The 27162-nt window shown below is 39.5% G+C and overlaps 1 protein-coding gene and 1 long non-coding RNA gene across 3 annotated transcripts in view; one reads left to right on the top strand and one right to left on the bottom strand.

Moving 5' to 3' along the window:
* Window positions 1–27162, top strand: part of LOC146513139 (ras-related protein Rab-26-like) — a 132037-nt gene that overhangs the window by 2583 nt on the left and 102292 nt on the right. For both annotated transcript variants that reach the window (XM_085171585.1, XM_085171584.1), the window contains exon 2: window positions 1874–1984. In XM_085171585.1, coding sequence (XP_085027711.1) covers window positions 1874–1984 — 111 coding nt within the window. The remainder of the gene's footprint in view (window positions 1–1873; window positions 1985–27162) is intronic.
* Window positions 7088–10425, bottom strand: LOC146513142 (uncharacterized). The gene is made up of 2 exons (XR_014875892.1): window positions 10111–10425; window positions 7088–9728 (listed from the first exon to the last, which is right to left on the bottom strand). It is a non-coding gene; the product is annotated as an uncharacterized LOC146513142 (long non-coding RNA).

Raw genomic sequence — 27162 nt, 5'->3', positions numbered from 1 at the left:
GTAGGGTTTTAGGTGTTTTGGTTCTTCTTTTGTCCTCCACCCATTCAGCCAAGATATACTAAGATACACTTTCAGTTCTTTGGCCTCTTGTTGGTGCTAAAATACTATTTGATATCTGTCAATCTGTGTTATCTTTAACATTTTCTATGGATTCAGCTAAAGACATTGAAATCAATTATGTGTTGTTGTTTTTTTGACAATTAGTTCTTTGCTTAATTATGTCTGTTATGTGTACACATAACACTGGTTCATCCTTTGAGTTAGGTACCTTTTTATGCATGAATGATTCATAGGTATATGTCAAGTGGCTTAACTTAAAAAAATATTAATCATATGGTATAAGACTGGAGTGAAGTGAGTGAAAAAACAGCAAATGTCTAAAGAAAAGCTTGAAAAGCCATCAGAAAACTAGAGAACTATTACTAAAAACCTATTTTGCAAATCACAAGAACGTCTGGAGTCTTGGAAACAAGTACTACGAGTGACAATCTGGAAGAGCCAGATCTGGATACTCAAACATTTAATGTTTTTTAGTTTTGTCAAAGCTCTAGATCTCCACCACAAAATTTGACTTGTGTTATGTGATGGCTGCGTGCAGGCAGGAGAAGGACCCAAAGTGCAGACTCCGGAGACAAAACTTAAACTCAAAACCGCTTTAATCTTAAACTCAAATATAACATAACTGGAAATATCCAAATAAACTTACACCGGAGGACTGAAAAAACACACAGCTATATAAACGGTAGATCGCGACAATGACAAACTGAAACACAGGGCTTAAATACATAGAGGGAGCAATCAGGGAATGGACAACAGGAGGGAAACACAGCTGGGGCAAATCAGAACTGACGAGACAAGGAAGCGTAAACTGAACACACTGAGATAAGACAGAGACCTTCAAAGTAAAACAGGAAACACAAAACACAGACTGAACAAAAGACACAGACTCACATGCAGGCACTACAACAGAGGGAACAGAGATGTGGGACCAGGGCAGACACAGACACTGACTGGACACGGGGATATAGCGGACAGGGGAGACAGCAACTAAGGATTACACAGAGACAATCCATAAGACATGACTCCAACGAAAACCCAAAGACTAGAAATTATAAATAATATAATAAACTCAAAACCCCTGGGTCAACGACCCAGGCATCCTAACAACTTGGTGGTTTTTACATACTTTAGCTAACAGACAAAAAAAGACAAACTGCAATGATTCACAAATATGTATCTTGATGCTATACTTGTTGTTAAACCCCTTGAATTAGTCTGTAGTACAATCATATCTTGACTGTTTGAAGTAAATCTCTCTGTACCTCTGTCTTGGCTCTCGACTTGGCTGAGGAATAATCAATAATGACACAGCATTGACACAGAACATACATAATTGAAAGTATGAAATGGAGATGAAAAAGACTAATGATATTCTACATTGGGCATATGCAAATCTAAATTCTCATTATGTGGGTGGAAGCTGGTATTAATAATGCACCCTGATTAGCAACTGTTCCCATGGTAGACTGACCAAAATCACAGCTCCACTTTGACTTTGTGTGGTACTCCCACTTGTAACAGTTCAGTGTACCAAATGTCACCTCTGAACACGGCAAATCAAAGCTAAATGAACACCAATATCAGAGTAGACCACTGAATTAGAGAAAAAATGTATATATATTTATATATGATGTGATATGTAAAACACAATAAAATAAGCAGTTTTATGTCCATTGGTCTGTACATGCTGCTTTTTCTCAGTATTTGTTTATGTATTTTTTATATACCTTAAACATCTTCACACACACACACGCACACACACGCGCAAGGTTTAAAATTTTATGAACCAATACATTGTCACCTTCTGTCTCAGGTGATGCTCGTGGGGGACTCGGGCGTGGGAAAGACTTGTCTGCTGGTTCGCTTCAAAGATGGAGCCTTTCTGGCTGGGAGCTTCATCTCCACCGTGGGCATTGATTTCAGGGTAAGCATTAGCATATAGGCTACATTGTGTCTGCCTGTTGACGTCATTGCTTCTTTAGCCAAATGTACGCTTTGTCAAGTTACTGAGAAATTTTAAATTCTATCCTTATAGTCCCTATGTGAATATCATAAGCTGTGGCTGATGCTTCTATCCAAAGGAAATCTCTTCCCACTATTTTTCAAACTTAGTCTGTCTCTGAGAATTGTAGCTGTTTGCAGTGTGAGTTGTGCCAGAGATTTTTTTATGGAGGACATATGGTTCCGAATCTTTGGGAGCATTTGGTTCGCTGCCTCCAAAAAGTCGATCAGCAGTCGAAACAGGAAACATATTAGTGGAATTGTTTTGCACTAACACATGCACGGTAAAGGTTTACAGCTGTATCAGAAGTATAAAATATGCATGAAGCCTCCAAGTCTGAAAAGCCAATGCCCAAGTACCTTAAACCTGAATTTTTTTTAGAGCCACCAGGAGGTGCTAACTGTGGTTGCTAAACAGCAGCTGTGGCTATTTTGAATAAATTAACATAATAATAATAAGTTAAAAATTTGACAGAACAATGTACTTGGGGCAAGCAGCTGACATTTTCTTTAACATGAATCATCTTAAGTGCCAGCTTAAGATGATTCACTAGCTAATTCCCAATTGGGAATTAGCTAGGGAATTAGCTAGCTAATTCCCAATTGGGAATTAGCTAGGTTTAAATCAGGACTGGGACTATTTTGCAGTGCCAGAGAGGAAACTTTATAGCTGCTTTCACACATTCAGTAGTGCTCTCCTTGACGATTGAACCGGCCTTCATGTGCAAAATCAGTACCTCTTAAATGCTTCACTTGGGAAGTGCACTGATTTTCAAGGATAGCAGCAGCAAGCGGGGGAGATTGAGAGCATTTTATTGTCTGACTGCGAGTGAGTAGCAGCCGCTAGAAAAAAGGGTTCAGCTATAATGACTAGCCTTTAAAGGTTTAAACCCTTTCTGTCCCCTAGGCAACACAATCCATTTAAATTGAATGAAACAAGATGAAAAAGTTTTAGTTAAACTAAGTTAATTTATTGATGGGTTATTTGCCCAATTTTTGCCCGTCGTGCCCTGGGGGAAATTACATGCGAGGCTTACATATAAAAAAGGAAAGAAAGAAAAAAAGGTCACACTTGAAGTGCCACAACTTGGGACTAGAAACAGTTATAGTAGAGGGTGTTTAATGGTAGAAAGTAGGTACATTTCAATATCTGAAAGCACTGTTAATGCAGCATACGAGCATCTTTTGTTGTATATTCATTGATACCACACAGGGGAAGCATTCTGTGTTGTAATTTTAGAGAACCATGCTGCTTATTGAGCGTTTAACATATCAGTTGCTGTTTTACCAGGGCAGCCAGGGTCTCATGATACATATAAAAGAAGTAAAGGTATGATGTCGCAAGCAAAGGCTGCAAACTGTGAATTGGAACTTTGCTGAACACAACATTAGACAGCACAACGCTGTTTCAGACTCAAGAAAAACAGAACAGCAAAAGAGGTAAAAATAGATGAAAGTGCTTTGTCTCCAGTCATTGGCCACAAAGACTGTGTAACAGAAAAAAGTGGTCATTATTACTTTGCAAGCAGGCTATAGAGCTAAAAAAAAACCCTAAACTTTTACAGATTCTGGATCAAAAAACTCCTATTATCCCAACCAAGCTTTGGCTGTTAGCGTGCTCTGTGTGTTTGTCCCCTCATTATCACTTCTATGACACGAAACCATCTTTCCTGGCAATTACAGTACAGGGGACAGTGTGAGCTGATTATTATGAAAAAATTATTGGTTATTTCAAAGATACATATTTAAGAGTTTATATATATACATTACCTAAGCCTTTTTAGCATTTATAGAGATCCAGATGGATCTCATTAGCATTTATTTACTCATATACTGTAGGCAAAACAAGAACCATGAACCTGGAACATAGACAACATAACAGTAGCCAGTGTGATGTCACTTGTTTTGGACTATATTTTGAAGCTTCAACATTTTTCTTGGGCTTTTTTGGAGCCAGAAGTGAAAACATTTATGCTAAGTTGACGTGTTAAGGGATCAGTTAATGCTAACTAGCTTGGCTAGCAAGCTAATATAACACTAGTATCTCGTTCATAAACCAAACATCTTGTGCGGTCTGTACCATGTAGCAAGCTTTAACATCAGTCAAATTATCAATTTAAATGGTTTTAGAGCAGGTAAAAGGCGCACGCATACAGAATAGGTCCAATTTAATGAGTTCAGTTAGCAGAGGTGAGGCATAGCAGACCTAGCCTCCACTGTCTGTATCGTAAATCTGTTAATCAAAGCGAAGTCCAGTATCCAGGTGGATGAGTTCACCCAACTCAGAGTTGTTCTGAAGGGGGAAGTATCCTGTGAAGCTAAATGCAATTCATACGATGGGCTTTGATAGTCTACGGGTATTTAATCACTTTTAGAGCCAGCTTCGAGTGGTACTTAGACGTCATGTAGTTTTTGGTACTTGTGCTTAAGACCGTTACACACTGAGCGTGATTCTGATGCAGATGCAGTTTTGTCAGGTAACATAGACACACCAATAACATTGAAATCCTAAAAACACACGGAAAAGTCAACTTCAAGCAAAGACGAGCTGGACGTGATGGAAGAAATGGAGATTTTGAGTTCATCCAGTTCTTACAAGAAGGCAGTAGGACAGCAAATTTCATGATATGATCTGAGCATTCAAGCTGTATCACAATAACTCATACACGTTGGTGGCCAGCCATTAAGGGGCAAACTGATTATCTGTTTCTAGCCCAACAGCACTTTGGCATACGGAGGGGATCAAACACCCACACCTGCAAGTTTTCCTATCACCTGATATGAGTCAGATTTCTCCCCTGACACAACAGAAAGAACCACACTTTCAAAAAAAAAAAAAAAATTTAGTGCGATTTCTTTAACCTTTTTAAAATGCCTGTTTTACTTTTTGACAAAGGTGACAACTAAAAACCTTGCTCTAATGTTCAAGGTCTATAACTCACAAGCACTCCCACACATGCTGACATTACCGTTTACTCCTCATTAGTGCGTCTGCTCAGACGCTCATCTCTTCAGTCTCTGCCTCTGTATATATGTTTTTGAAGTCTTGAGCACTTTGTGACAGATTTCAGTTATTATTAGGAGCCTGAATATCTGGGCTAGACACTGAAAGAAGCACTCCTTTGACGGTCTTTTGAAATGCGCTCGTTTCGTCAGGCTACTTATATGGGATCATACGCTCGTTAGACCTTAAAATAATCCATGTGTGATTAACACTTTAGTGTGACTGCTTTTGTAAATGTACGGTTTTATCATCAGGATGAACGTTTTAAACAGCAGAACCTACATTTTGTCTCTCTTTAGTAAGAAAATTGACTTCAAATTGATCAGAAACGTGGTCTGATTCCCTGTATGTTAGCTAGCCCTAGCTAAAAATGACCAAAGGTGTGTGTTGCTTCTTCTAAGAATATATCTACCTACATTAGTAAAGTTAATTTCCCTTTCAAAAGAAAATTGGAGGCACTTGCCATTAACATTTTGTCTTTACTTAACCCCTCTGCTGTAGATAATGTTATCAGCTTGTGCTGAACAGTAAATGATGGGCGCCGGAGCTTATCTGCAAGGACGCCTGGGTAATTTGGGTGTCTTTGTTCTCATAACTTCCCTGGTACCAGAGGGTAGTATCCTTAGAGCTCAGTGAAAATCTTTAATTGGCACCGTCAGTGATATTTGAGGATAAGTAATTAATATTTAGCAGCTTGCAGCCGACACAGTGCCGCACAGGTCACCTCGACTCTCACCCCACGCTTAATTAAAATGAATATTTTAAGTTAAATTGCTCATACTGGTAAGTTACTTGGGTGAGTTTTTAAAGATCTGTTAGATGTGAGGCAATAACAGATTTTATGAGCAGGTTAACAAAAACTTATCTCCTGTTTTTTTTTAAATTTGTTGAAGTGTAAATATGATGTCAGAGTTGGCAGTAGTGCCACCTGTGTGTTCATGCACCCATTAGGGCAGAAGCACTAAAACTGAAGTGCTGTAACTGTGCTGTCGTAAAGTTTAAAATGTGATATATTCCAGCACTGAATGCGGCTGTGAGTGTTAGAAACCGGCACTATCGGCTCTGTCAGGATTGTGCAGCAATGTGACCTTTTTACATTTAAGATAATGAGGAATATGTCTCAGCACTGAACAGGGGAAAAAAGTTTTTGGTACTTCTGCCTGCTTTTTTCTCTCCATCTATTTATATTTCACTTGACAGGAAGAAGTGATGAGTCAGAAATCAAACTTCAAACGCTGCTCGACCTCTCTCCTGTTCTATTTTTATTTGTTGTCTTTTCCTGGGAGAGGTTTGTTAGAATTTCTGACGAGATTTACCTGTTCCATGGTGGTGGAATGGCACATCGTATTCCCGTTTCTCTTCCCTGCTGTTGATGATACATATGTCTCTCTCTCTCTCTCTCTGTGTGTGTGTGTGTGTGTGTCTGCATTTAATTATTTGTGTTTTCTCTTATTACCATAATGTGGTTTTCTGCCCCTTTCTCCACCTATTCACACAGCTTTAAATGCTGCACAGCACCAGGCTGGCTAATCATTAAACACAATGCTGCACAGTTCACATCGACACACGTGGTTTGTGTGTGTTTGTTGCTCCTTCCAGGCCACACACACACACACACACTAACAGTCTATCAGAGCATGACACGCAGGGCAGTGTTGACCACCTCACTGTATTTTCTTTTTGAACTAACGGCCATGTGACATGTTTTGCTTATGTCATTGTATGTGGGAATACAAATGTCTAGACAGGAGGAACAGCTGATCCAGAATCAGTTGCAAGGCTCTTATCTTAAAGACTCGTAGTCCTGTGTCATTCAAATAGAGCACTGCTCTCAGACTGATGGCTTACCTGTGGTTCCTATAGGATATTTAAAAGTAAAATGGGAGGCAGAGCCTTCAGTTTTCAGGCCCCTCTTCTGAGGAACCAGCTCCCAGTTTGGATTCAGGAGACAGACACCGTCTCTACTTTTATGATTATGCTTCAAACTTTCCTTTTTTTTCTCTTTTTAAAAAAAAATAAAAATAAAAAAGGCATATCTTTAACCCTATCTTAGTTATTTTGCAATAGGCCTAGACTACTGGGGGCTTCCCATGATGCACTGTTTCTTCTTAACTCACCTTTTTTCACTCTCTTTGTGCTTATACACCACTCTACATTTAATCATCTTGCTCTCTACCTGTTTGTCTTTTGTCCCGTCTCCTTTCCCTCAACCCCAATCAGTCAAGGCAGACGGCCGCTCCTCCCTGAGCCTGCGTCTGCTGGCTGCTTCTTCCTGTTAAAAGGGTTTTTTTTCCTGCCCACTGTCACCAACTGCTTACTCGTAGGATGCCGTGTGATTGTTGGGGTTTTCTCTGTATTATTGTACAATCTTTACCTTTCAATATTAAGTGCCTTGAGGTGTCTGGTGGTGTAAAGCAGCGGTCCCCAAACTTTTTGGCACCACGGTACGTTTTATGTCCAACAATATTTTCACGGAGTGGCCTGTAAGGTGCCACGGATAAATACAACAAAAAAAACCCCACTACTGGTACCTAAAAAAATAAGATTTATTCAAAACACACGGGAAAAAGAGTTAATGATAAAAATGATTAAAAAAAATAATGATAAAATTCCCAAAAACGATAAATTTCACACCCGAGCCTCAACTCCCGTGGCCCGGTACCAAACGACTCAAGTAGCGGTACTGGTCCGTGGACCGGGGGTTGGGGACTACTGGTATAAAGTGCTGATGTAACTAAATCGAGTGTTAATCTAACTCACAGTTGGTGCCATATTGCAACCCACCACTACCCTTGTCCCTCCTTTCATCCTCTGACTAAATAAGTGCTAAATCTGTAGTCACTGATGCCTGTTCCATGGTGTGCTGGTGTCTTGCATGGTAGAGCAGCGAGGTGTACTCGCCCCAATTTATGCACTCCACGTATTCGCATGAAAGAGCAGGGAGGTCCCAGAACAAAGCTATGCTGCAAAATATAAATGAATGCAGATGGAAATAACAATCATCCTTTGACTATTATGGTCTTGACTGAGCTTCAGGGTTTCACTTTTGCATAATTATCACGTCTTAAATATCTGAACTTTACATTTTAAAATATTTCTCTGTAAGCTGATGGGCTGGATTTGATGAAAATTGCTTTGTCACTTTTTGGCACAAAATCAGAAGAGATCACAGATCCTTTCAGTGCACACGGAGCTCAGGATTTTAACATGTATGTCGATGCCCAAAGGTGGAAGAACTGAAAACACACAGGAGAAATAATAGCCACAGTGTTTATCCCCCTTGGTAATGACTAAATAGGAAATAAATTACTTTGTAAGATGGAAGCAATAAGGGTGCAGCAAATACTGAAAGTGGCTTTTGAGAAATCTCAGACCTGCAAGTCAGACTCTATTCTGCACATTCTAAACACGATTGCATGCTCCAGAAATGTACCTCTTCTCTGGCAAATTACTCACTGAAAGAGAAGTCACTTCCTATTGTGTTTTACTTTGTGAGCCCCAAGGTTAGATTTGGAGAAAAAAAGCTGCAGGACTGATTTATGGTGCAGAACTGGAAGACGCTGTTTCTCTTCCAGGGCAAATTAAACTAGCTCCTTAGAAATGTGTCGTGATCGATGCAAAATCACATGAAAATCCGTTATCCTCTTGACCAAAGACAGAGAGAAGTCGTACTTTGCATCAGAGAAAACACCTCAGTTAATTGTTTTTCACATTTTGGCTAAATTCGTCACCTAAAATGTTTTTAGGGGGAAAAAGCGAGGCATTAAAATCCATCTATTTCGGAGGCTTATAACTTTCTGGGCCACATGTTTTGATCTGGACCCATGTTGAAGTTCACCTGGTAGAACATCTTTGGGATTGGGATTGGACACCAGTTAATGTGGATCATTCAAGTAAAAATATCATGTCACTTATACTTAAAATAACAGTATCCCCAAACTGCTCTTTGGAAAGGTTTTCTTAAAGAAATGTGACAGAGTTCAGGTTGTATGCTTTTATTTGTTGACTGTGTAACCTGGACGTGTGTCCCTCTATCTATAAAGAGATGATCTATACTGCTCGCCCAAGTGCAATGTCTACAATATCCGAATCTAGGTTTGGGAAGGAGATTGGCAGTAGCAACTCTGTAAGAGCAATAAGACTTCAAACCCACATAACACGCACAACCACAGGTTTGTGAAACAAAGTTTGCTTTATATATATTTTCCTTGGATCAGTTCCCTTTGCTCATCCTCAATGTAGGGATACCTTTAAATGCAGTAACCATCTCAAATGCATAACAAAAATAATTGAACAATCAAAATAGATTTAAGACAAGAAACACAATATTTCAACACCCCAAGAAAAGGAAAAAAGAAAAGAAAATAGCATGTGAGTGTCCAGTTCCTTATGGTGTCAGTTTATTCAGTTACCCACTGCCCTGGGTTAAGAACTGAAAACGACCTGAATCTCAGGCGGTGAAAAAGTAGCAAAAGAAAATGATAAAGTATCTCTCAGGTGGGCTTCCCTTTGTTTTTTCCCTACCGCCCTCCTGGTACTGCAGGCATCCACGTGTTGGCGTCCTGACACACAGAAGGCCTCCACAGCAGCAACAGTGTCTTAGACCCACGATACCAGCTCCTCACTTGGCACACATGGAACTGTACCTCAAAAAAAACCCAGTCTGCACACAAATACGCAGAATGTTAGATGTCCACATTCCTTAAATGTCCTTGGTTCTTTTAAATATTAAAATAAATTTGCATCTTGTGACACATTAAAAGTAAATACACCGGTATTACTGTGCATCACCCGCAGTTACAGCTACAGCACAGCTATTGCACGTGAACTGCGCATAACCACTTAGCTGGCCGCGGCTGAACTAGCAGGCCCAAAAAAGAAAAAACACTAGACACTCATAATAAACAAACTGTCACAACATCACAATACTATAAAAACACATCTTAAACATCATTAAACACATTTACTACTATTCTGACTGGTTAGTTATTTATTTCAGTGCATTGAACTGCAATAGCGGTGCTAAGTGAGCTAGGCTAACTCACCAGAATAGTTCAAAAAGTTCGAAGAAACACTCCGACTCCTTCGAGGTAGGTACCCGTCTGTGGTTCACCGCTAACGACAGCTCTCTCACAAATGTTATTTGAACCTCTTTTTTTTCTCTCTCTTTCAACTGGAAAACCGTGCTCCGCGGCAGCATGGAGTTTTTCCTTGCTGTCTTTGTTCCCCTACACCACACCTTCACGCGCACTGAGCTGCAGATGATGCCTTCAGGGCATGCCCGGAAATTAAACTATCAAACAAGAACTACAATGCATTCAAAGAACCCTGTACTTCTGATTGCTGTAAATCTTACCAGGGTTACAACTGTATTAGAATTAGCTTGTTGTTCTGATCAAACTCCCAGGCAGTAGCGGTTTTAGATACGGGCGACACGGGCGGTTGCCCGGGGCGGCATCGTGGTGGGGGGCGGCATCAAGGGCATCGGCAAAAAAAAAAAAAAAAAGGCTCGTACTCATGCTGCCCCGACGTCAACCAGCGCATATTGGGAATGGCATAGGCACCGATCGGCTTTCTATCGCCCATTTGCTGGGAGTAAGGGCGCCCTTCGTTTGTGAGTTGTGCCTGCTGCTTACGGCGCAGAGAGGAGAGGGCGGGGCGGCGGGGGATTTTCTGACCGGCTGGAGCAGCGTCTAATAACCAACTCGCAATAAAACAAAATAAAAACAAACCAATAAACACTAGACATCATGATACAGACTTATAATTTGCACCGATGTTTTTTTCGAAATTCTATACATGAAAAGTGAGCGCGAGAGCCCTCGGTGCGCCTGCTCGCTGCCAAAGTCAAAGTAAACTTTACAGTCATCTCCGCTACAGACAGTCCAGTATATAGAGAGACGAGACGACGAGGCTCCATTTACAACAGTGCAAATAAACAAACAATAAATATAAGAAGAGTAAGAAAATAAATATATACTTTAGGACCAGGGGTAAAGGGATCAATAACAATTTTAAATTTTAAATTTTCAGTTTGATGATTTAAAGTCTCACACACAACCCGTCGAAAGGGGAGGGGGGCCTGTTGCTTCCAAATAGAGCACATTTCATTCATAATGTTGTAAATCCAATCCCATTATGTATTCATGATCTGAATCCTGGGTTGTGTGAAATCCCAGAAATAAACCCTAGACAGAGTGAATCTGTGAACTAAGGTGTCGGTCTATTAGATTATTTTGTGGTGATCCTCGGGTTGAGGGATGGGTGTTCATACTGGAGTGCAAAATTAAAACCAATGGAAGATGGACAAGAAAAGTTCAAAGCCATCAGGTCCTCAGTTTAGAAAAAAGAGAAAAGAAGAGGAGGAGAAACGAGCAAAAGATACAGGTAAGCAGATGTGTCATTGGATAATGGCAGGTCATCCTGAAACAATCAGAATCAGAATACTTTATTAATCCCTAAGGAAATAATGTGGATTACAGTTGCTCCAAGAAGAAATGGTAAAAATAGTAACAGTAACAGACTAAACTCCAAACAATACATTATGTTACAGATTTTAATATTAATTAGTCATTGTCAAATGTTGATTTGTCCTGTTCTCATTGTATGACGAATTATGATGGCTGTTTGGTAGCCGTTTGCATACTATGCATACTCTCTCTCTCTTCATATGTGTGTGTGTACAACAGTTTTATGTTAATGTACAATCCTTAATATGTTTTGTGTGTGTGTGTGTGGGGGGGGTGGGGGGGGGGAGGGCGCCAGAGGGAGTGTTCGCCCAGGGCGCCAAACAGGCTAGGACCGCGACTGCTCCCAGGGCTAAAATTTGATGAGGTTGCTGGTGGTGGAAGATGCCGAGGGGAAGAAAACACTTCAGCAGCCTGACTATATGCCTGACTGAATGACTGGATTTGACTGGATTTGTGAATGGATGCTACTGTATGGGCTCGTTAAACTGCAGGTGGAGCAAAAATATGTGGCACTGAAGTCAGCCTGCACTCTGCATTTTACTACGTGGCTAAAAAAGCAATCTTGGTTTGTTTAAATCACAAATGTGAATGAAAGCGCTCAAACAAACAAAAGCTTACATCCTATGAATCTGTGGCGAAGGCAGATGGTGGATTTTTGAGAAGAACTAACACGAAATTGTTTACTCTTTAGTAAAGACGGAGCTCTTGATAGGCAGCTCTGGTAATAATCAGAAAATGTCACATTTCTTCATAACATTCCCCCTGAACTTTTTCAGAAAATGCTGAAGATCAAAAAGGTCACAGTTTCAGCAGCGTTCAAGAGTTTTGAGAGGCACTGTTTTTATCTTCATCACAGCTTTCAGGATGGGTTGTCTGCTAGTTTCAGGAGATTCTCAGCAAATGTTGTTAAGCCCAAATTGTTGCCGTGAATATTAAGCTTGTGAGATTAAGCCTGCTTTACAAGGCTGGGGAGCAACAGTGTTCATGGAAAATGTGTTAATTTTAGACACTGGCAGTAGTACTGCTGTGAGATAAAAGCTCCTGGCTGTGATCTCAGTAATTCAATATTTCAGTGATCTCAGTTCTTACTAATCAGTATTAGTATTTTTGTCCCTTTCCACAAGTAACTCTGTGTATGTGTATACTTTCTGTACACACATATCTATAGGGGCTTTACTACACATAGTCACAGCAAGCTAATGTTTATAGCACTCCCTGAGCCAGACGTCCATCGAGCCTGGGAGGCTTTTTTGGGGGCGGCTAATCTTAACGGTACCAGTGAACACTGGGAAACTCAACATATTTCACAGTCGTACGTTTTAATAAACATGTGATATTTCTGTTTCATGTTCTGCTTCGTAATTTCCCGCTGACCGCGCTGGACAATGTTGGTTGTCATGGTAACAATGCACAGGTACACCAAAGGCAATTTTCGTTGCAAAAAGCTAGAAGGCAGTGTTCAATATGCATGAAGCAGCAAAGACATCCACAAATTAGGACACACGCTTCTGTCATCTGCTTAGTGTCGTTTTATTGGTTTCTTTCAAGTTGTAGAATGAATCACAGACTTGATCCTTGCAGCCTACCAGTGTATCTATATTACATGTGGTGGGATTCGCCAGTGACCTGATGCACCCAGGATATGCATTATTTATGCTGACGTAAGGGCACTTATAATTTTCAGTTGCGTAACACTGTGTAAGCTGTGGACAGTGAGATGGCTCTGTGAGACAGCATGGCTGCTATAAAGTGGAGCCTGTATTTCCTTATAGTCGACCATATGGAAAGTATGTGTCCTTTGCAGACTGTAGCTCCTCTTTTTTGCTTTTCAAGCATATAATAAGTAATTATTAATAAAGGTGATTAATTTTAAGAAACCAACACAACCAACTACAAACAAACACAAAACCAACAAAGGTGAAAACGCCCCCCACCCCCACCCCCTCCTTAATTGGAGAAAGGGAAAATGATATATAGTATATAGTATCTATAGTATCTTAAAACATGTTAATAAATATCTATTCATTTTTATAAATTGTGTTTTTCTGGATAAAACCAAGCAGACCTTTTCATTGAATCATCTTTCTACACTGTCAAAGGCAGTGTTCCTTTAGCCCTCATAACCACCATTTGTAATTATTAACAACAATTTAACACAAACTAACAGATACAACTGTGTACTGCAAACTAGTCTGCATTCAAAGTCATAATAGGAAGCCATGCGTATGAGGTGTAGGGTATGGTAGATTTAAAATCCATCTGAGTAGGCACAGGTAAAATTAGACTTCAGTAACACATTAGAATATTTTCATTTTGGTGTGTTTTGGCTAACTTTAAAATCAAACCAAAAATCAAATCAAATCACTTTTATTGTCACATCACATGTGCAGGTACACTGGTGCAGTACATGCCGAGCTTCACAAGCAACAGAGGTGTGCAAAAATACAATAACATAAGAACAAGCAAAATATAAGAATGGCTAAATCTGAGAGTTATATGAATCAATATATGTACAATATAAGAGTGTATGCGCATTACTGAATGTGTATACTAAATATGTATATCTACGTGTGTGTGTATATATATATATATATACATATTTTAAAAATTAAATAGAATAGACAATAAAATAAAATATACAGAGTTTGGCAGTTGGAAATGTGCAAAACAAGTGGCATTTATATACAGTAGGGAGTGCATAATGTTGAAGTTCTGGTAAGTGAAGGTGAGGTGTCTATGAAGTGTTCAGCAGTCTGACGGCCTGATGGAAAAAGCTGTCTCTCAGTCTGCTCTCAGTCTACCGGATGCTGCAGAACCTTCTTCCTGATGGAAGTAGTCTGAACAGTTTATGGCTGGGGTGACTCGAGTCCTTGATGATCCTCCCCGCTTTCCTCAGGCACCGCTTCCTGTAGATGTCCTGGAGGGAGGGAAGCTCACCTCCAATTATCCGTTCAGAACACCGCACTACTCTCTGGAGAGCTTTGCTGTTGTAAGCGGTGCTGTTGCCGTACCAGGTGGTGATGCATCCAGTGAGGATGCTCTCAATGGCACAGCGATAGAAGGTCCTGAGGATGCGGGGGCTCATGCCAAATCTTTTCAGTCTGCTGAGAAAGAAGAGGCGCTGCTGCGCCTTCTTGACTGTTTTGTTTATGTCTCCTAAAGTTTATTTCATGACTTTAGGAGAAATCATGAAATAAAAAGAACTACACTAAGGTGAAAAAAAAAATGTAAAAATGGATCAAAATTGACCTAAGCTGTGTGTAAGGGTTAAAAAATGGAAAGGTACAAATTTGGAGGTTCAGATAGTTGCTGATGCAGCGAATCATTTCACCGTCATCGGGTAAAACCATTAAAAACGAGCAGATATGGATGATGGTGTTGGTTAAATGGTCTTGGTTAGCACAGTGGCTGATTTCACTTTGTCTGAACAACATATGTGCTACAGACACATGATAAACTTTACATTGAAAATTGCTGTCACCAAAAAGGTTGGTGGTTTGTAGCCATGAACACAGAAAAAGAAGCTTTTTTTGTGACTATTTCATGTTTTAGTAGGCTTTACAGCTGCATATGGCATTAATCAGCTGTACCCATTTTATTTTTAGCACTTAAAGCTTTTGAATATTATTTATTTAAGTTTTGTGTTTGAAGTATGTACTTAGTACATGTGATGCATTATAGCTCTTAAGGCTATGGCACCAGGCTGTGGGGTGGAAACTGAAAAGCACAATCATAACATAATCAGAATCACAGCATACCTATGATATCAAAACGTGTCATCATGTGACTCGAAGCATTGATCCACAGTTATCAAAAATTCTGTTCAAAACCCGTCAAACCTCGGAAACGCCCGCATTGCAATGATCATTGTCAGAAATCTCCTTTCAGTCTGCAGCACATGGTCTCCTCCTCTCCTGCAGTATCTGCTGAAAATAAGCCATATGTAGATGCACTTCAGTATTCATGAATAAGCAAAATGATGAAACACACTCATGCTAATAAGCTGCCACAGGATAACAACATCAGGAACAGTGCAAAGCCACTTTTCTCCACTCTTACATAACCTCAATCATTCCTGCTGTTTTTTTCTTTATTTAAATTCTTTCTGTAGGTTTTCATTTACATTTATGTTGCAGTGTTTTTTTTTAAACCTTGGTAAATAATAAGCTGTAGTGTGAGAATATTTATGTTATTATTACTAGTAAATTGACAAAGGGAACCTGGACACCTTGGGGACAGATATATAATAAAATGAGATGCTTACAGAATCAAATGTATTGGTCTCCTTGTACCTCTTTATTTATTTATTTATTTGCTTTTGCATCAGACAACTCTTCATGTGCTTGTTGAGTTCCCAGGAGACCGTTGTTATGGACCAGTAACCGTGACAACGATGCAATGCGATGAATATGTGGCACTGCTTCCACCAGATTCAGCTCGTTCGGCTGGCAGATGGCTTTCAGGCTTTTTTTGAGCTTCAGGTTTATCCGAGGTCCTTCTCTGGTGACGGGGGCATGTTGATGTTGTCGCTGTTGATGTTGCAACCGCTACAACCATAATCTCCATGTGGTGACAAATATACAGATGGGGGTATTAGCATAGTATTCCATCAGGACAGGTTTGCTCAAAAGAAAAACCTCACTTCCCATTTCGACAGTTGACTAATCTCAGACTGGAAGCTTTCCAATTCAATCACAGTGCTGAAGGCTGCCGAACACCTCCGCCGGAGCAAGTCAGGGTTCAAGTGTCAATCTGTGTGGCACAGGACTGCCCATAGAGAACTGATTTCTTACACTGGGAAGCTAATTATTATCTGCACACATCATGATGGAACTTTTAGCAATTTCAGAGCCACAAGGGACCTATCCTTAGTATTACTGGGAGGTTATATTTTACAACTAAACACAAGTTAAACAAGGTGACTTTGAATCACATGACAAATTTTTAAGCAACGTGGGTTTTTTCTTTTTAATAAAACAAAAGTTAGCGAGTAGATTACATTTCCAAAATAGTGCCAATGGCCCTGTAATATCAAAAAATGTAAATGACCAAAAACCCTTTGAGGCAGCATGGAAATGAATCACATCCTGATATACAGCGAGGACATGTTTTATTACGGATGTAATGATTCTCTACATCTACCATTTGGCTCTTTTCTCAGGGGAATGACTGATCACGTGGTCGTAATTGGATCACAAACAATAAATGAACTATAGTATTCAAATTTACTCTTTATGGAAAGCTTTCATCAGTCCAGCTTCTACCAGGAATTAACAATAATCATTACCAAAGACATTTCTCTGGCTATATTTACACACAGACACACATGCTGTTTCCACCAACACAAAATCTGCTCTTAATTTAAAATGGTTAAACAGACCGCTCAGCTAAGCTGTGCGTTTTACCACAAAGCTTGCGGTCGAGGTTTGAGCCGTGGCTGGAGACTGTGGAAATCCCTTCTGTGTTTCAGACGCATTACAGCCTTTTATTGCCGTGTAACAGTGGCAGCTTTATCATAGTAAATAGGTTTTTCTATCACTTACCATATCACTCTTTTTTTTAAAGAAAGGACTTTTAAAAACAACAACAGAGCTGACCACACAATAACACCAAACCAAACACAAAAGAGTTGTAGAAGAATTAAAAATGACCAATCATGGACCTTTACAATGATTGTATGACTAGCTAAAGTTGCCTCTTGATGCTTTCATGCAAACATGGAGTGTAATGGAGCAGATTTGTAATCAGTTGTAATTTCAGTTGTAAATGATTATTATTGATTATGATTATTTTGATCTGTTTTTGTCCAAATGATCTTATATCTCCTGCTCCACCTGAGTGAAATAAAGGTTTCTCTTTGTGAAAACCTAAAGCCGCTCATCGATCGTCCCAGGCACAGTGCAGCGGGAGAGAACTCATTATTTACAAAGGAATACGGCTAACCTGCAGTTTGATTTAAGGGACTTTCTCAAGCCTGTTGGTCTTCTTGCTGGAGGCCCGGGAAAACCAAAATATTGCTCCAACAATTGTGGCATATTTGATGAGGTATGGTACTCCCATCTGTCCCTCAGTGCAGTCTGACAGGGCCAGATTGAGGCAATGTGCACAGTGCACGGTTGTAAGGCCAGGAAATGAGTTCTAGTGTCTCTGCTTTTTGTCTCACTTAAGCTTCTCAGCATGATCACTCTGACACTGTCATACCTCACACCAGCTCATACCAAAGGATATGGAAAAGAGACTCACCAGCTGCCACTCGGGATCTGTCACTCACGAAGGAGCTCTTTGCTTTTTTTAATCAAACGCTTTCCACTTTGTCAGGTCTCCAGAAAACTATGTCAACTTCATCTATATTCAGTGAGTAGCCTCATCAATGCTAATCCCCGTTCTGGGAATTTTAACCGCTCTGCCACCAGCTGGTCATCCAGAATCTTGAATAATTGGCGATGAAACAGACTTCGGGCAGAAAAGCTATTTTGTTGTCCTGCTTGACAGTAAATATGTAAAGATGTTCCATGTACAGTGATGTAATTGAATGGCTGCAAGATTTACTTTGAAACTGTGACAATAAGCACAGTTCAGTCAGTTGCAGTAAGCAAATAAAGAGTTCACAGCTGCTGTGGTGAGGCCACTTTGACTTGAGACATTGATTCATTATTCTCAAGCCTTTGAGAGTCCACTGCAGCTTTCCTCCTAAAGACATACAAGATTACTTCGAAAGCAGCTGCTTTATATTTATTTTTCTCAACTTTTATAAAGCAAGGTATTTGCAAAAGTGTGTTCTTCTCTAAGGTGTTTTTGCTCTTCTTCTGCTGACTGTCATCCAACTCATATGCATCAGGTAGTTTGTGCTCAGCTCTCAGCAGCTTTTTACAGCGTGGAGGCACAATGCTTTTGGCATAGGTAACATATCACGGTTTTTCAGACGTCGTGGGTCATAACTGACTCTGTGTCTGGGACTATTTTTAATAATATAAAGTTAAAATTATGTAAACATAAGCTTTGTATTAATACACACTTAATGACTTGGCAGCTTAACTCTCTTGCTCCCAGGCCAACTCTGATCCCCTCCTTCATGTTAGAACCTGATAAATTTAAAGCACCTGATCAGTAACACGACTGCCTGTAATAAAATCATCTGCAGCATTTCTCAGCATCACGAGCAACACCACCGACTTCCTTCTACATCGATAATTTTCAGTGGTTTATGTTCTGTTTATAATGTTGTTTTTCTTTGGCAGTGCGACGGCACTGTACCGCTATGTTGGTTTACCAATGAAATGCTGTTGTATGCAAACGAAGGGCACTGACTAAGCACAACCACAGACTGTGTGTTAAAAATGCAGTTGGTGGAATCCCAGTTGTGAAGCTTGAAGCTGAGTGTTTTGTGCATTTTGATATTTTGAGACTCTACGCCACAAACTAGTTGTTGAACTGACTGGGAGGCCATTTTCCTGTAGACTTCTATGGTATCTAACTTCTTTGTGAAGCTAAGCACGTGGGCCTGAAAAATTAAGCTAACATGAAAGAGCCAAAAATTGCACTTACTCTAGGTGCCACTTGAGGCTGGCTCTGAAAGCAGATCAGTCATCACAGACTTTTAAAGGTAAGCCTGGTTCAAAAAATGTTTTTGTCTCTATGATTAGTCTCTCCCTCCATCCGACTGAACTGTTTTGTCTTTTTGGAGCATTTTTAAATGTAACTATCTGACAATTATTATGGCCCATCCGAGATGTTTGCCTCTTAGTACACTGACAGCACACAGTTTATGTTTGCAACCTGCTAACGAAGCTGTTAGCTGATATACTTCTAACACAGTAGTCACCAAAATACTAACGTCACACCTACCATGTCCGTCTTTTGAAGCGATCTGTGTTTGAACTCAATCGAATGGACCTCTTCTGGCAATTAGAAAGAATGCAGATTTATAGCACTTGTGTTCTGGCTTTAATTTTGAGATCTTGAAGTTATGTCCAAATTTCTTTTAATTTGTTTGTTTTTTGTTTCCAAATTTTTTTTGCCGCCTTTCGGGAAATGTTAGGTAGAGTTAGGGGAGTTGGGATCAACAAGTTTAACATTATATTGCTCTTATAATAAATTAATGAATATAACAATTTTCTACGTATTTTATAGATTTTTTAATAAAATACATACACATAACTTTTTTTAACAATAAATAAATGATATTTTATGGCAAAATGATATTTATAATATTGCGCCTCTCTACTTAGTTGAGCACTTGAAGCTCTCTATTACAAGTCTCATTCACCAAATCACACTCTCATAGCATAATCATACTGGAGGAGTCGGAGCTGCCGACCTTGCAGCCGATAGACGACCTGCTGCACACAGCTACCCCTGCAAAAATAAAACTACTGTTACTCACAAATTAGGCGCAGCATAATATTCTCCTTCAGAGAAGCACTGACTAAAAATTTTCTCAGATGCACAGCGGTGGGAAATCTTGTCAGTATCTAGAAAGTCCTCAAAGTTGAAAGAAGACCCTACTGGCCACGAGAGAGAGATCATCTTAGAAATTCATCCCAGTCCAGGAATAACTACGAGAGTCACGCAACGTTTCATTTGCTCGCTGGCTTAGTGGAGCGGCAGCTTCAAAGAGCCTTTAGTTCTTCTGGTCATGAAGTCAGAGGAACCACTGGACACTTTGTGTACGAACTCATAAATGAAGATTTTTCGGGGGAATGCTTTAACCTCCAAAACTTTATGTTTTTAGAACTATTTCTTACCTAAAAAGCATTTAAAACTACACCATCTTCCTCACATACAAGGTCTTGAAAAATCAGGTCTATCTTAAAGACCTTATAGTACTGTATCATTAGAGCACTTTGCTCTCAGACTGTGGGCTCAGTTTTCATGGCCCCGCCCCTCCCTGAGACTGATTCTGTTGGAGCTTTCTTCCTGTTAGAAGGGAGTTTTTCTTTCCCACTGTCACCAAAGTGCTTCCTCATACGCGGTCATATGATTGTTGGAATTTTCCCAGTTGTATTATTGTAGGTACAAAGCACCTTGAGGTGACTGTTCTTGTGATTTTGTGCCATATAAATAAAATTGGACTGAATTGAATACATTCATTAATTTATATATATATTCATTTTTAAAATGAAACTAATTATTTATTGATATTTAATTTGTATTAAAATAAATTTCCAATTTGGCAAAATTAAATGCTATTTTAATTTTGTCAAAATGCTGATTAGTGCACTTTCTAAAAACAAAGATGATCATAGTTTTAATTTTATTACTTTCTGACTCTTGTACAGCTCTATTAAAACATCACATTCCTGTGAGTTGCCACAGAAATTAAAAAGAAAGAAAGAAAGAAATGATCCTTCCTTCCATAAACAAAACTGCCCTCTTCAATTAAACAGACTCACAGAATTGTACTGAGGAGTTTGGCTGCGAGGCTGGAGACTCTCATAATTGCTGAAGCGCTGAAACACACTGCTCATTCACTTTTCCCCACCCTCCTCTTCTCTGCCACTTCAGGGATCCAAACTGGCAACTTTGATGCCCCTGCGAGTCTTTGTTTTTATTGGCTTTGCACAGCCTTGGCGCATGGATGTTCAAACGTGTTTTTACAAATAAATCTGAGAAGAACTTTGCGAGGCCTAAGGCTGACCCTCGGGTTATTATTGTCACTGGTGGGAATGAGATTTATAATTAGAATTTTTTTTTTCTTATATTGTAAGAAGGTGGGAGTGGAAAATAAATCATAACAGTGGCGTTGCCATTTAATAAAAGCACTGAGTGGAATAGGATTACCTGGCACTTTCTGCGCTCTGAGATGGCAGAGTGATTCTGAGTGAGGAATTGGTTTTGCTCGTGTGTGTGTGTGTGTGTGTGTGTGTGTTAGTGAATGCGTGCTAGGCGGCTAGACTCAAATTTCTAACGAACTCCATTTCAATCTTTGAGGAAAAATGTGTGTGTAATTTGTCATGAGAAGTAACAACACAGCTGTATTCACTTCTGTTCCCTCCATATGGATATTTATCTCATCTGAAGGCATCGCTACATGTCCACAGAGCACAATTTCACACTGCACTGCTTTCATTGGGTTTACACAGACACTACTCTTGCGGCTTATTTATGAAAACGGATACCAAGGCACTTAGAGACGAATGGCATTCAGTCAAATTTTAATTTTTTTGCATTGTTACGGAGATTAGCACACCTCAGGGTAACATAATTACATGCAAGTTCAATTTTTAAAAAATCAAATGGTGTAAAAACTGCCAAAATCATCCCTCGGGATGAGCGGTTTTAGTGCTGTTATCTTGGTGTGTTAAAACATGATGCGACAGGCGAGTGGTTCATCTAATTCTGAAACCTTGGTATTAACTAGGTGTTAGCCAATGAGCATATCCTGGATAATCCTCCTATCTCTAATCATAATTGCAATTTATACTTTTAATTTATCCTATATTTGTGGACAGAAACTTTGCATTGCCTTGAGGCAACTTTTGTTGTAATCTGACACTATATAAATAAAATAAAATTGAATTGAAAACTAGCGACTGAGGCCATAAATTCTTTAGGAGTGTCTAACATGGTCACAAATGGCTGTCATCCCGTAGATTTCTACAGAACTTTAAATCTTTTTTTAGTCGCCCCCTGCTGGCAAATAAAATAATGCAGGTTTAAGACACTTCGATGTGCCTTCAGTTTTCACTTTTAGTGAGTTAAATGTACAATGGGGTACTATGGCAACTTTAAGAAAGAAAAATGTTATTAATCATTTTAGCAACAATGTTGAAATTTCAAGGTCGAAATTGTAGTTTGAGCAAAGCTTTGGTGCAGAAAGCTGTTTCTGGTCAAAAGGAAAAAACACAAACTTGGAAGAGTTGGCTGGCTTTGTACAAAATGAAATGGTGTTGATGGTTACAGAGGATACATGATGTTGATACATGATCACAAAACACTTGAAGAGACAGCAGATCAGGTTGTTTCACTCACTCATCTAGACAGGGCAGTTTTCCAGAGGGTATAGCAGCCATGGCAGTTTGCATCGAAATAACTGTAATCCGCACATTTCTACTTTTTTCTTGAAATTTCAACTTTATTCTCGAAATGATCAAATAATACATATTTTCTTTTATTAATGTGGTAGTCAGTTTGTCGGGTTGAAACAACTTCTGAGGCAGCTGCTCATGTAAACTCTGTCCCAAGTGTTAATTGAGCTGTTACGTTTTATTCCATTTTAAACATTTTGCGTGTTACATCAGTATTCTTACCTGGTATTATTGTATTTTTTAACAACAAATAAATTATATTTTATGGCAAAATGATACTTATAATATTGCGCCTTAGTTGAGCACTTGAAGCTCTCTATTACAAGTCTCATTCACCAAATCACACTCTCATAATCCTGAAGGAGGCAGACTGGAGGAGTCAGAGATAGAGCTGCCGACCTTCCAGCCGATAGACGACCTGCTGTACACAGCTACCCCTGCAAAAATAAAACTACTGTTACTCACAAATTAGGCGCAGCATAATATTCTCCTTCAGAGAAGCACTGACTAATATTTTTCTCAGATGCACAGCGGTGGGAAATCTTGTCAGTATCTAGAAAGTCCTCAAAGTTGAAAGAAGACCCTACTGGCCACGAGAGAGAGATCATCTTAGAAATTCATCCCAGTCCAGGAATAACTACGAGAGTCACGCAACGTTTCATTTGCTCGCTGGCTTAGTGGAGCGGCAGCTTCAAAGAGCCTTTAGTTCTTCTGATCATGAAGTCAGAGGAACCACTGGACACTTTGTGTTCAAACTCATAAATGAAGATTTTTCAGGGGAATGCTTTAACCTTCAAAACTTTATGTTTTTAGAACCATTTCTTTTTTTTTTTTTTTTTTTTTTTTTTTTTTTTTTCTTTTTTTTTTTTTTTTTTCCCCTGTCCCATTTGGTTCTTTAGCCGTCAGAATTGTTGTCTGAAGACCAACAAGGATACCCAATGGATTTATTTTGCCAAATGGATCATCATGGCATTGCCGTATTGGTCCATTTGATCGACCTTTGTTTTTATTATTTATTTTATTTTCAGTTGTTACAGACGGGACAGACATGAGTGAGGGATAGGAAAGGGAGAAAGAAAGAGGAAGGAAAAGAAAAACAGAAGGGGAGAGGGACAGTGAGAAAGGGGGGAAGAAAAAATATCTCCGGGATCACCTGTTGAGAGAAAAAGAATAGAAAACAGGCAAAAAAACAAAACAAAACAATGCAACATACTATACACAACACCATCGCATTAATCTAGCTAAGTGAAAACAGCAGTAAATACTAAATATTGAATGTTGTTGTGCAGCACGAACCATTTCTTACCTAAAAAGCATTTAAAAAGCTGGAATCTGCATTTTCATACATATTCATAGACTCTCAAAGCAAAATTTCTGGTTTTAAACTTGAGAAAAGCAAGTAAGCAGTATCATCAGATAGCAAACTCCTATTGAAGTGCTATTTTGCAGCTGGTGGTATTTGTAAAAACTCACAACCACTGAATAACAACACATAAAATATACCGTGGTTGGATTTAGAGTTACTGCTATGGGATGTTAAATAAAACCAGTGTATAATAACACATATTTAAATGTGATGAGTGAAGGTGAAGTGTCATCTTTTTTTCATGCCTGCCCTTTTCATGTCATAGCTCAGCGGCCTCATATTAAATTCTTATTAATGTGTTGGAGGGGGAAGACTGTACCCAGGTGATCAATTAATGTTTCTGCAAGATGTCTTCTCTGGAAATATTACAGCCACAGCTCGGCCTGTGTGTCCCATCTGCAGTGAATCAACCCTAATCCCACACGGTGACGTTTACAAATCATTGCTGTGCTGAAAGACGGTACCGGGGTTGTATTTCCTTTTTAAACGTAAAGGTGATTCTCAAGTTCCCGTGGCACATCATAAACAATCACACAACAGCACGAGCGGTTACTGCCTCAGCGATGGTCCTCTAAACACACTTGATACATCCACATCCACGGCTATATGTTTTTGCCTTAGTATTCATACATGATGTGTATTTGAGAAGCTAAAACATTAGCCAACATTGAGTTTATAGACTATTAGCAGAGAAAATAGAGTATTGGTGGAAGCTAGAAGACTCTAATTGACATCCATATCTTTAGTACATGGTGACTATTTCACAATGTAAACACATGACATTATATAAAGCTTTTTCAAGACCACTGTAGTCAAAAGAAGATTGATCCCATTCATCTAGAGTGATGTACACTACTTGCAAGGCAGTTTTTCTGGGACTGCTCTCAAAATACCTTAATGGAAACTGTGAGGCAGACAGAGGACACCTCCCTCCATGTGCATACATGGAAACCTGAAGGGACTGGACAAAAACAAGACCTAGCTCAAAAGTTGACTGGAGGCTAACTTATGTCCAATGACAGTGATGTTGAGGTAAGCTGATTAGGATTCCTAAACTTGTCACTAAGACACTTGACTTTAACATTAGCTAGCACAATGTTTGCTTATAACCAGCTTGTTTGCTCGTTGTTAGCTATCCGGAGACGTGAGGGTTGCATCGTAATTGCGATGACATCGTAATAAAAAAGCATGTGCGTGTCATGATCCTGGGTCCTTTTGACCCAGCGTTTTGTGTTTTCTATTAGTGTGATTTTGGTTCTGTTGTTCCTCCTGTTTAGCGTTATTCTGTTCTGCCCATCTATTCCTGTGTTAAGTCCGCGTTTCCTAGTCTGTGTCTTTGCGTGTGTGTTTTCTGTTTTATTGTGAAGGTCTGCGTCTTATGTGAGTGTTTTCAGTTTGCCTCACTAGTCTCGTCACGTTAATCACTCCCAGCTGTGTCCCCACCTGTGTGTAATCTCCCTGTGTTCTCTGAGTGTTTTTAAGTTGCTGCTGTCTTAATCATTGCTGGTTCGTCTGTGTCATTTCCCCTCCGTTTTCCTGTGTATTCTGGCCGCATCATTCTCCCTGCAAGGTACCTTCGTTCGTGTTCTGGCTTTGTGTTTAGTTTTAGTTTTCCCAGTTTAGAGTTTTTACAGTTCTGTTTTTCGCCACCCTTTTTGTTGTACTTCACCTGTTGTTAATAAAGCTCACCCTCCACTTAAGCAGTCTGCATCTTGGGTCCATTACTAATCCACACACAGCCTGCCTCGGCACCCCGTGACAGTGCGTGCATGTTTTGGATTGTTAGAGCTGACTTCAGTTCAGTAGATGACGCTTGAAGGTGAGGAGGAAGAGGATAAGGTGGAACTGAGGAAGGAGAGACAGCAGTGGTGAAGGAGAAGGAAGACATAATGAGAAACAGAGGCAAATACAAATATTATAATATATTATTATAATATTAAATGGTCATATATAGTTTGAAAGATAGATTTGAGCTTAAATTAACAGTAACTTATAAGTTGTACTGTGTATGTGGCCTGTCACTAGCCACATACATAAAATACGATTAGCTGGAACAGCAATTTGTCATGGTCGCTGCCAGTGTTGGTCAAGTTACTTGAAAAAAGTAATCAGTAACTAATTACTGATTACTTCCCCCCCCCCCCAAAAGTAATCCCGTTACTTTACTGATTACTCATTTTCAAAAGTAATTAGTTACTTAGTTACTTTTTAAAACATGATTTACAACCTGAATAGGTAATACAGCAATAGATCTTTCAGCCCAATTCTATTTTTTCTGCATAATCTATCATATAAAATGTAATCAAATGAAAAAGTCTCTTTTTGAAACTTGTTTTATTAGTTTTAATCTTTTAACTTTATGCATGAAGCAAACATTAAATTATATGCAACATTCTCTGACTGGAAGAAATTTGTTTAACATTTAAACCTATTTTCTGCACATTCCAGCACATAAAATAAAATAGGTTTTTGTCTTTATACATACTCAGAAAACACAGCAGAAAATACATAAAATCAAAGACTCCGCGGTCCTGTTGCTCTATTTTTACCTGTATAGCAGGAGTGGGGCAGGCGGAGGTTTGCCCAGGTGCAGGTGTGTTGTAGTGGTCAGTGGAAGGATCTGGGAATTTCACATCCCTGTGGCAGCGTACTGTCGGTGCTTGCTCGGAAGTTTAGGGTTTGTTTTTAGTTCAAACTCAAAGTAAGGTCAGTACTTCCACGCTTTAAAGCTGCACGCTCATACTCTCTGCCGCACTCGTTATATTATCCATTGTTGATCTGCACACAGCTGTTGCCACGAACGTCGCACTCGCTTAACATCATTGTCATGAGACAGTCTCGCAGAAAAATCACAGTTTTAGTAACGCAGTAATGCAGCGCGCTTATGGGAAAGTAACAGTAATTTAATTACCTTTTTTGCAATAGTAATCTCTTACTTTACTCGTTACTTGAAAAAAGTAATCGGACTAACGCATTACTGCCCATTACTACAACAGCATGTTGTCCGGTCTCTCTCCTTCTCTATCTGTGTTGGACTCCGGGTTCCCACCCTGCTCACCTGTGGATCATCACCCACCTGGGCTGATAAACAGTCACCATCTCCCTCTTCAGGCGGTGGCTGGCAGTCATTCGTTGCAGGATCATTGACCTGCCTCGTTAGTGAAGCTTTCCGTGTTCTCCATGACTAGCTGATAATTGTGTGTTTCCCCGTGAACAGGTCGACCCTGGTGCTTT

Source organism: Neolamprologus multifasciatus, chromosome 8 (assembly GCF_963576455.1).
Source record: "Neolamprologus multifasciatus chromosome 8, fNeoMul1.2, whole genome shotgun sequence".
Taxonomy (NCBI): domain Eukaryota; kingdom Metazoa; phylum Chordata; class Actinopteri; order Cichliformes; family Cichlidae; genus Neolamprologus; species Neolamprologus multifasciatus.
The sequence above is the reverse complement of the archived record's forward strand: the minus strand, read 5'-3'. Positions and strand labels throughout refer to the sequence as shown.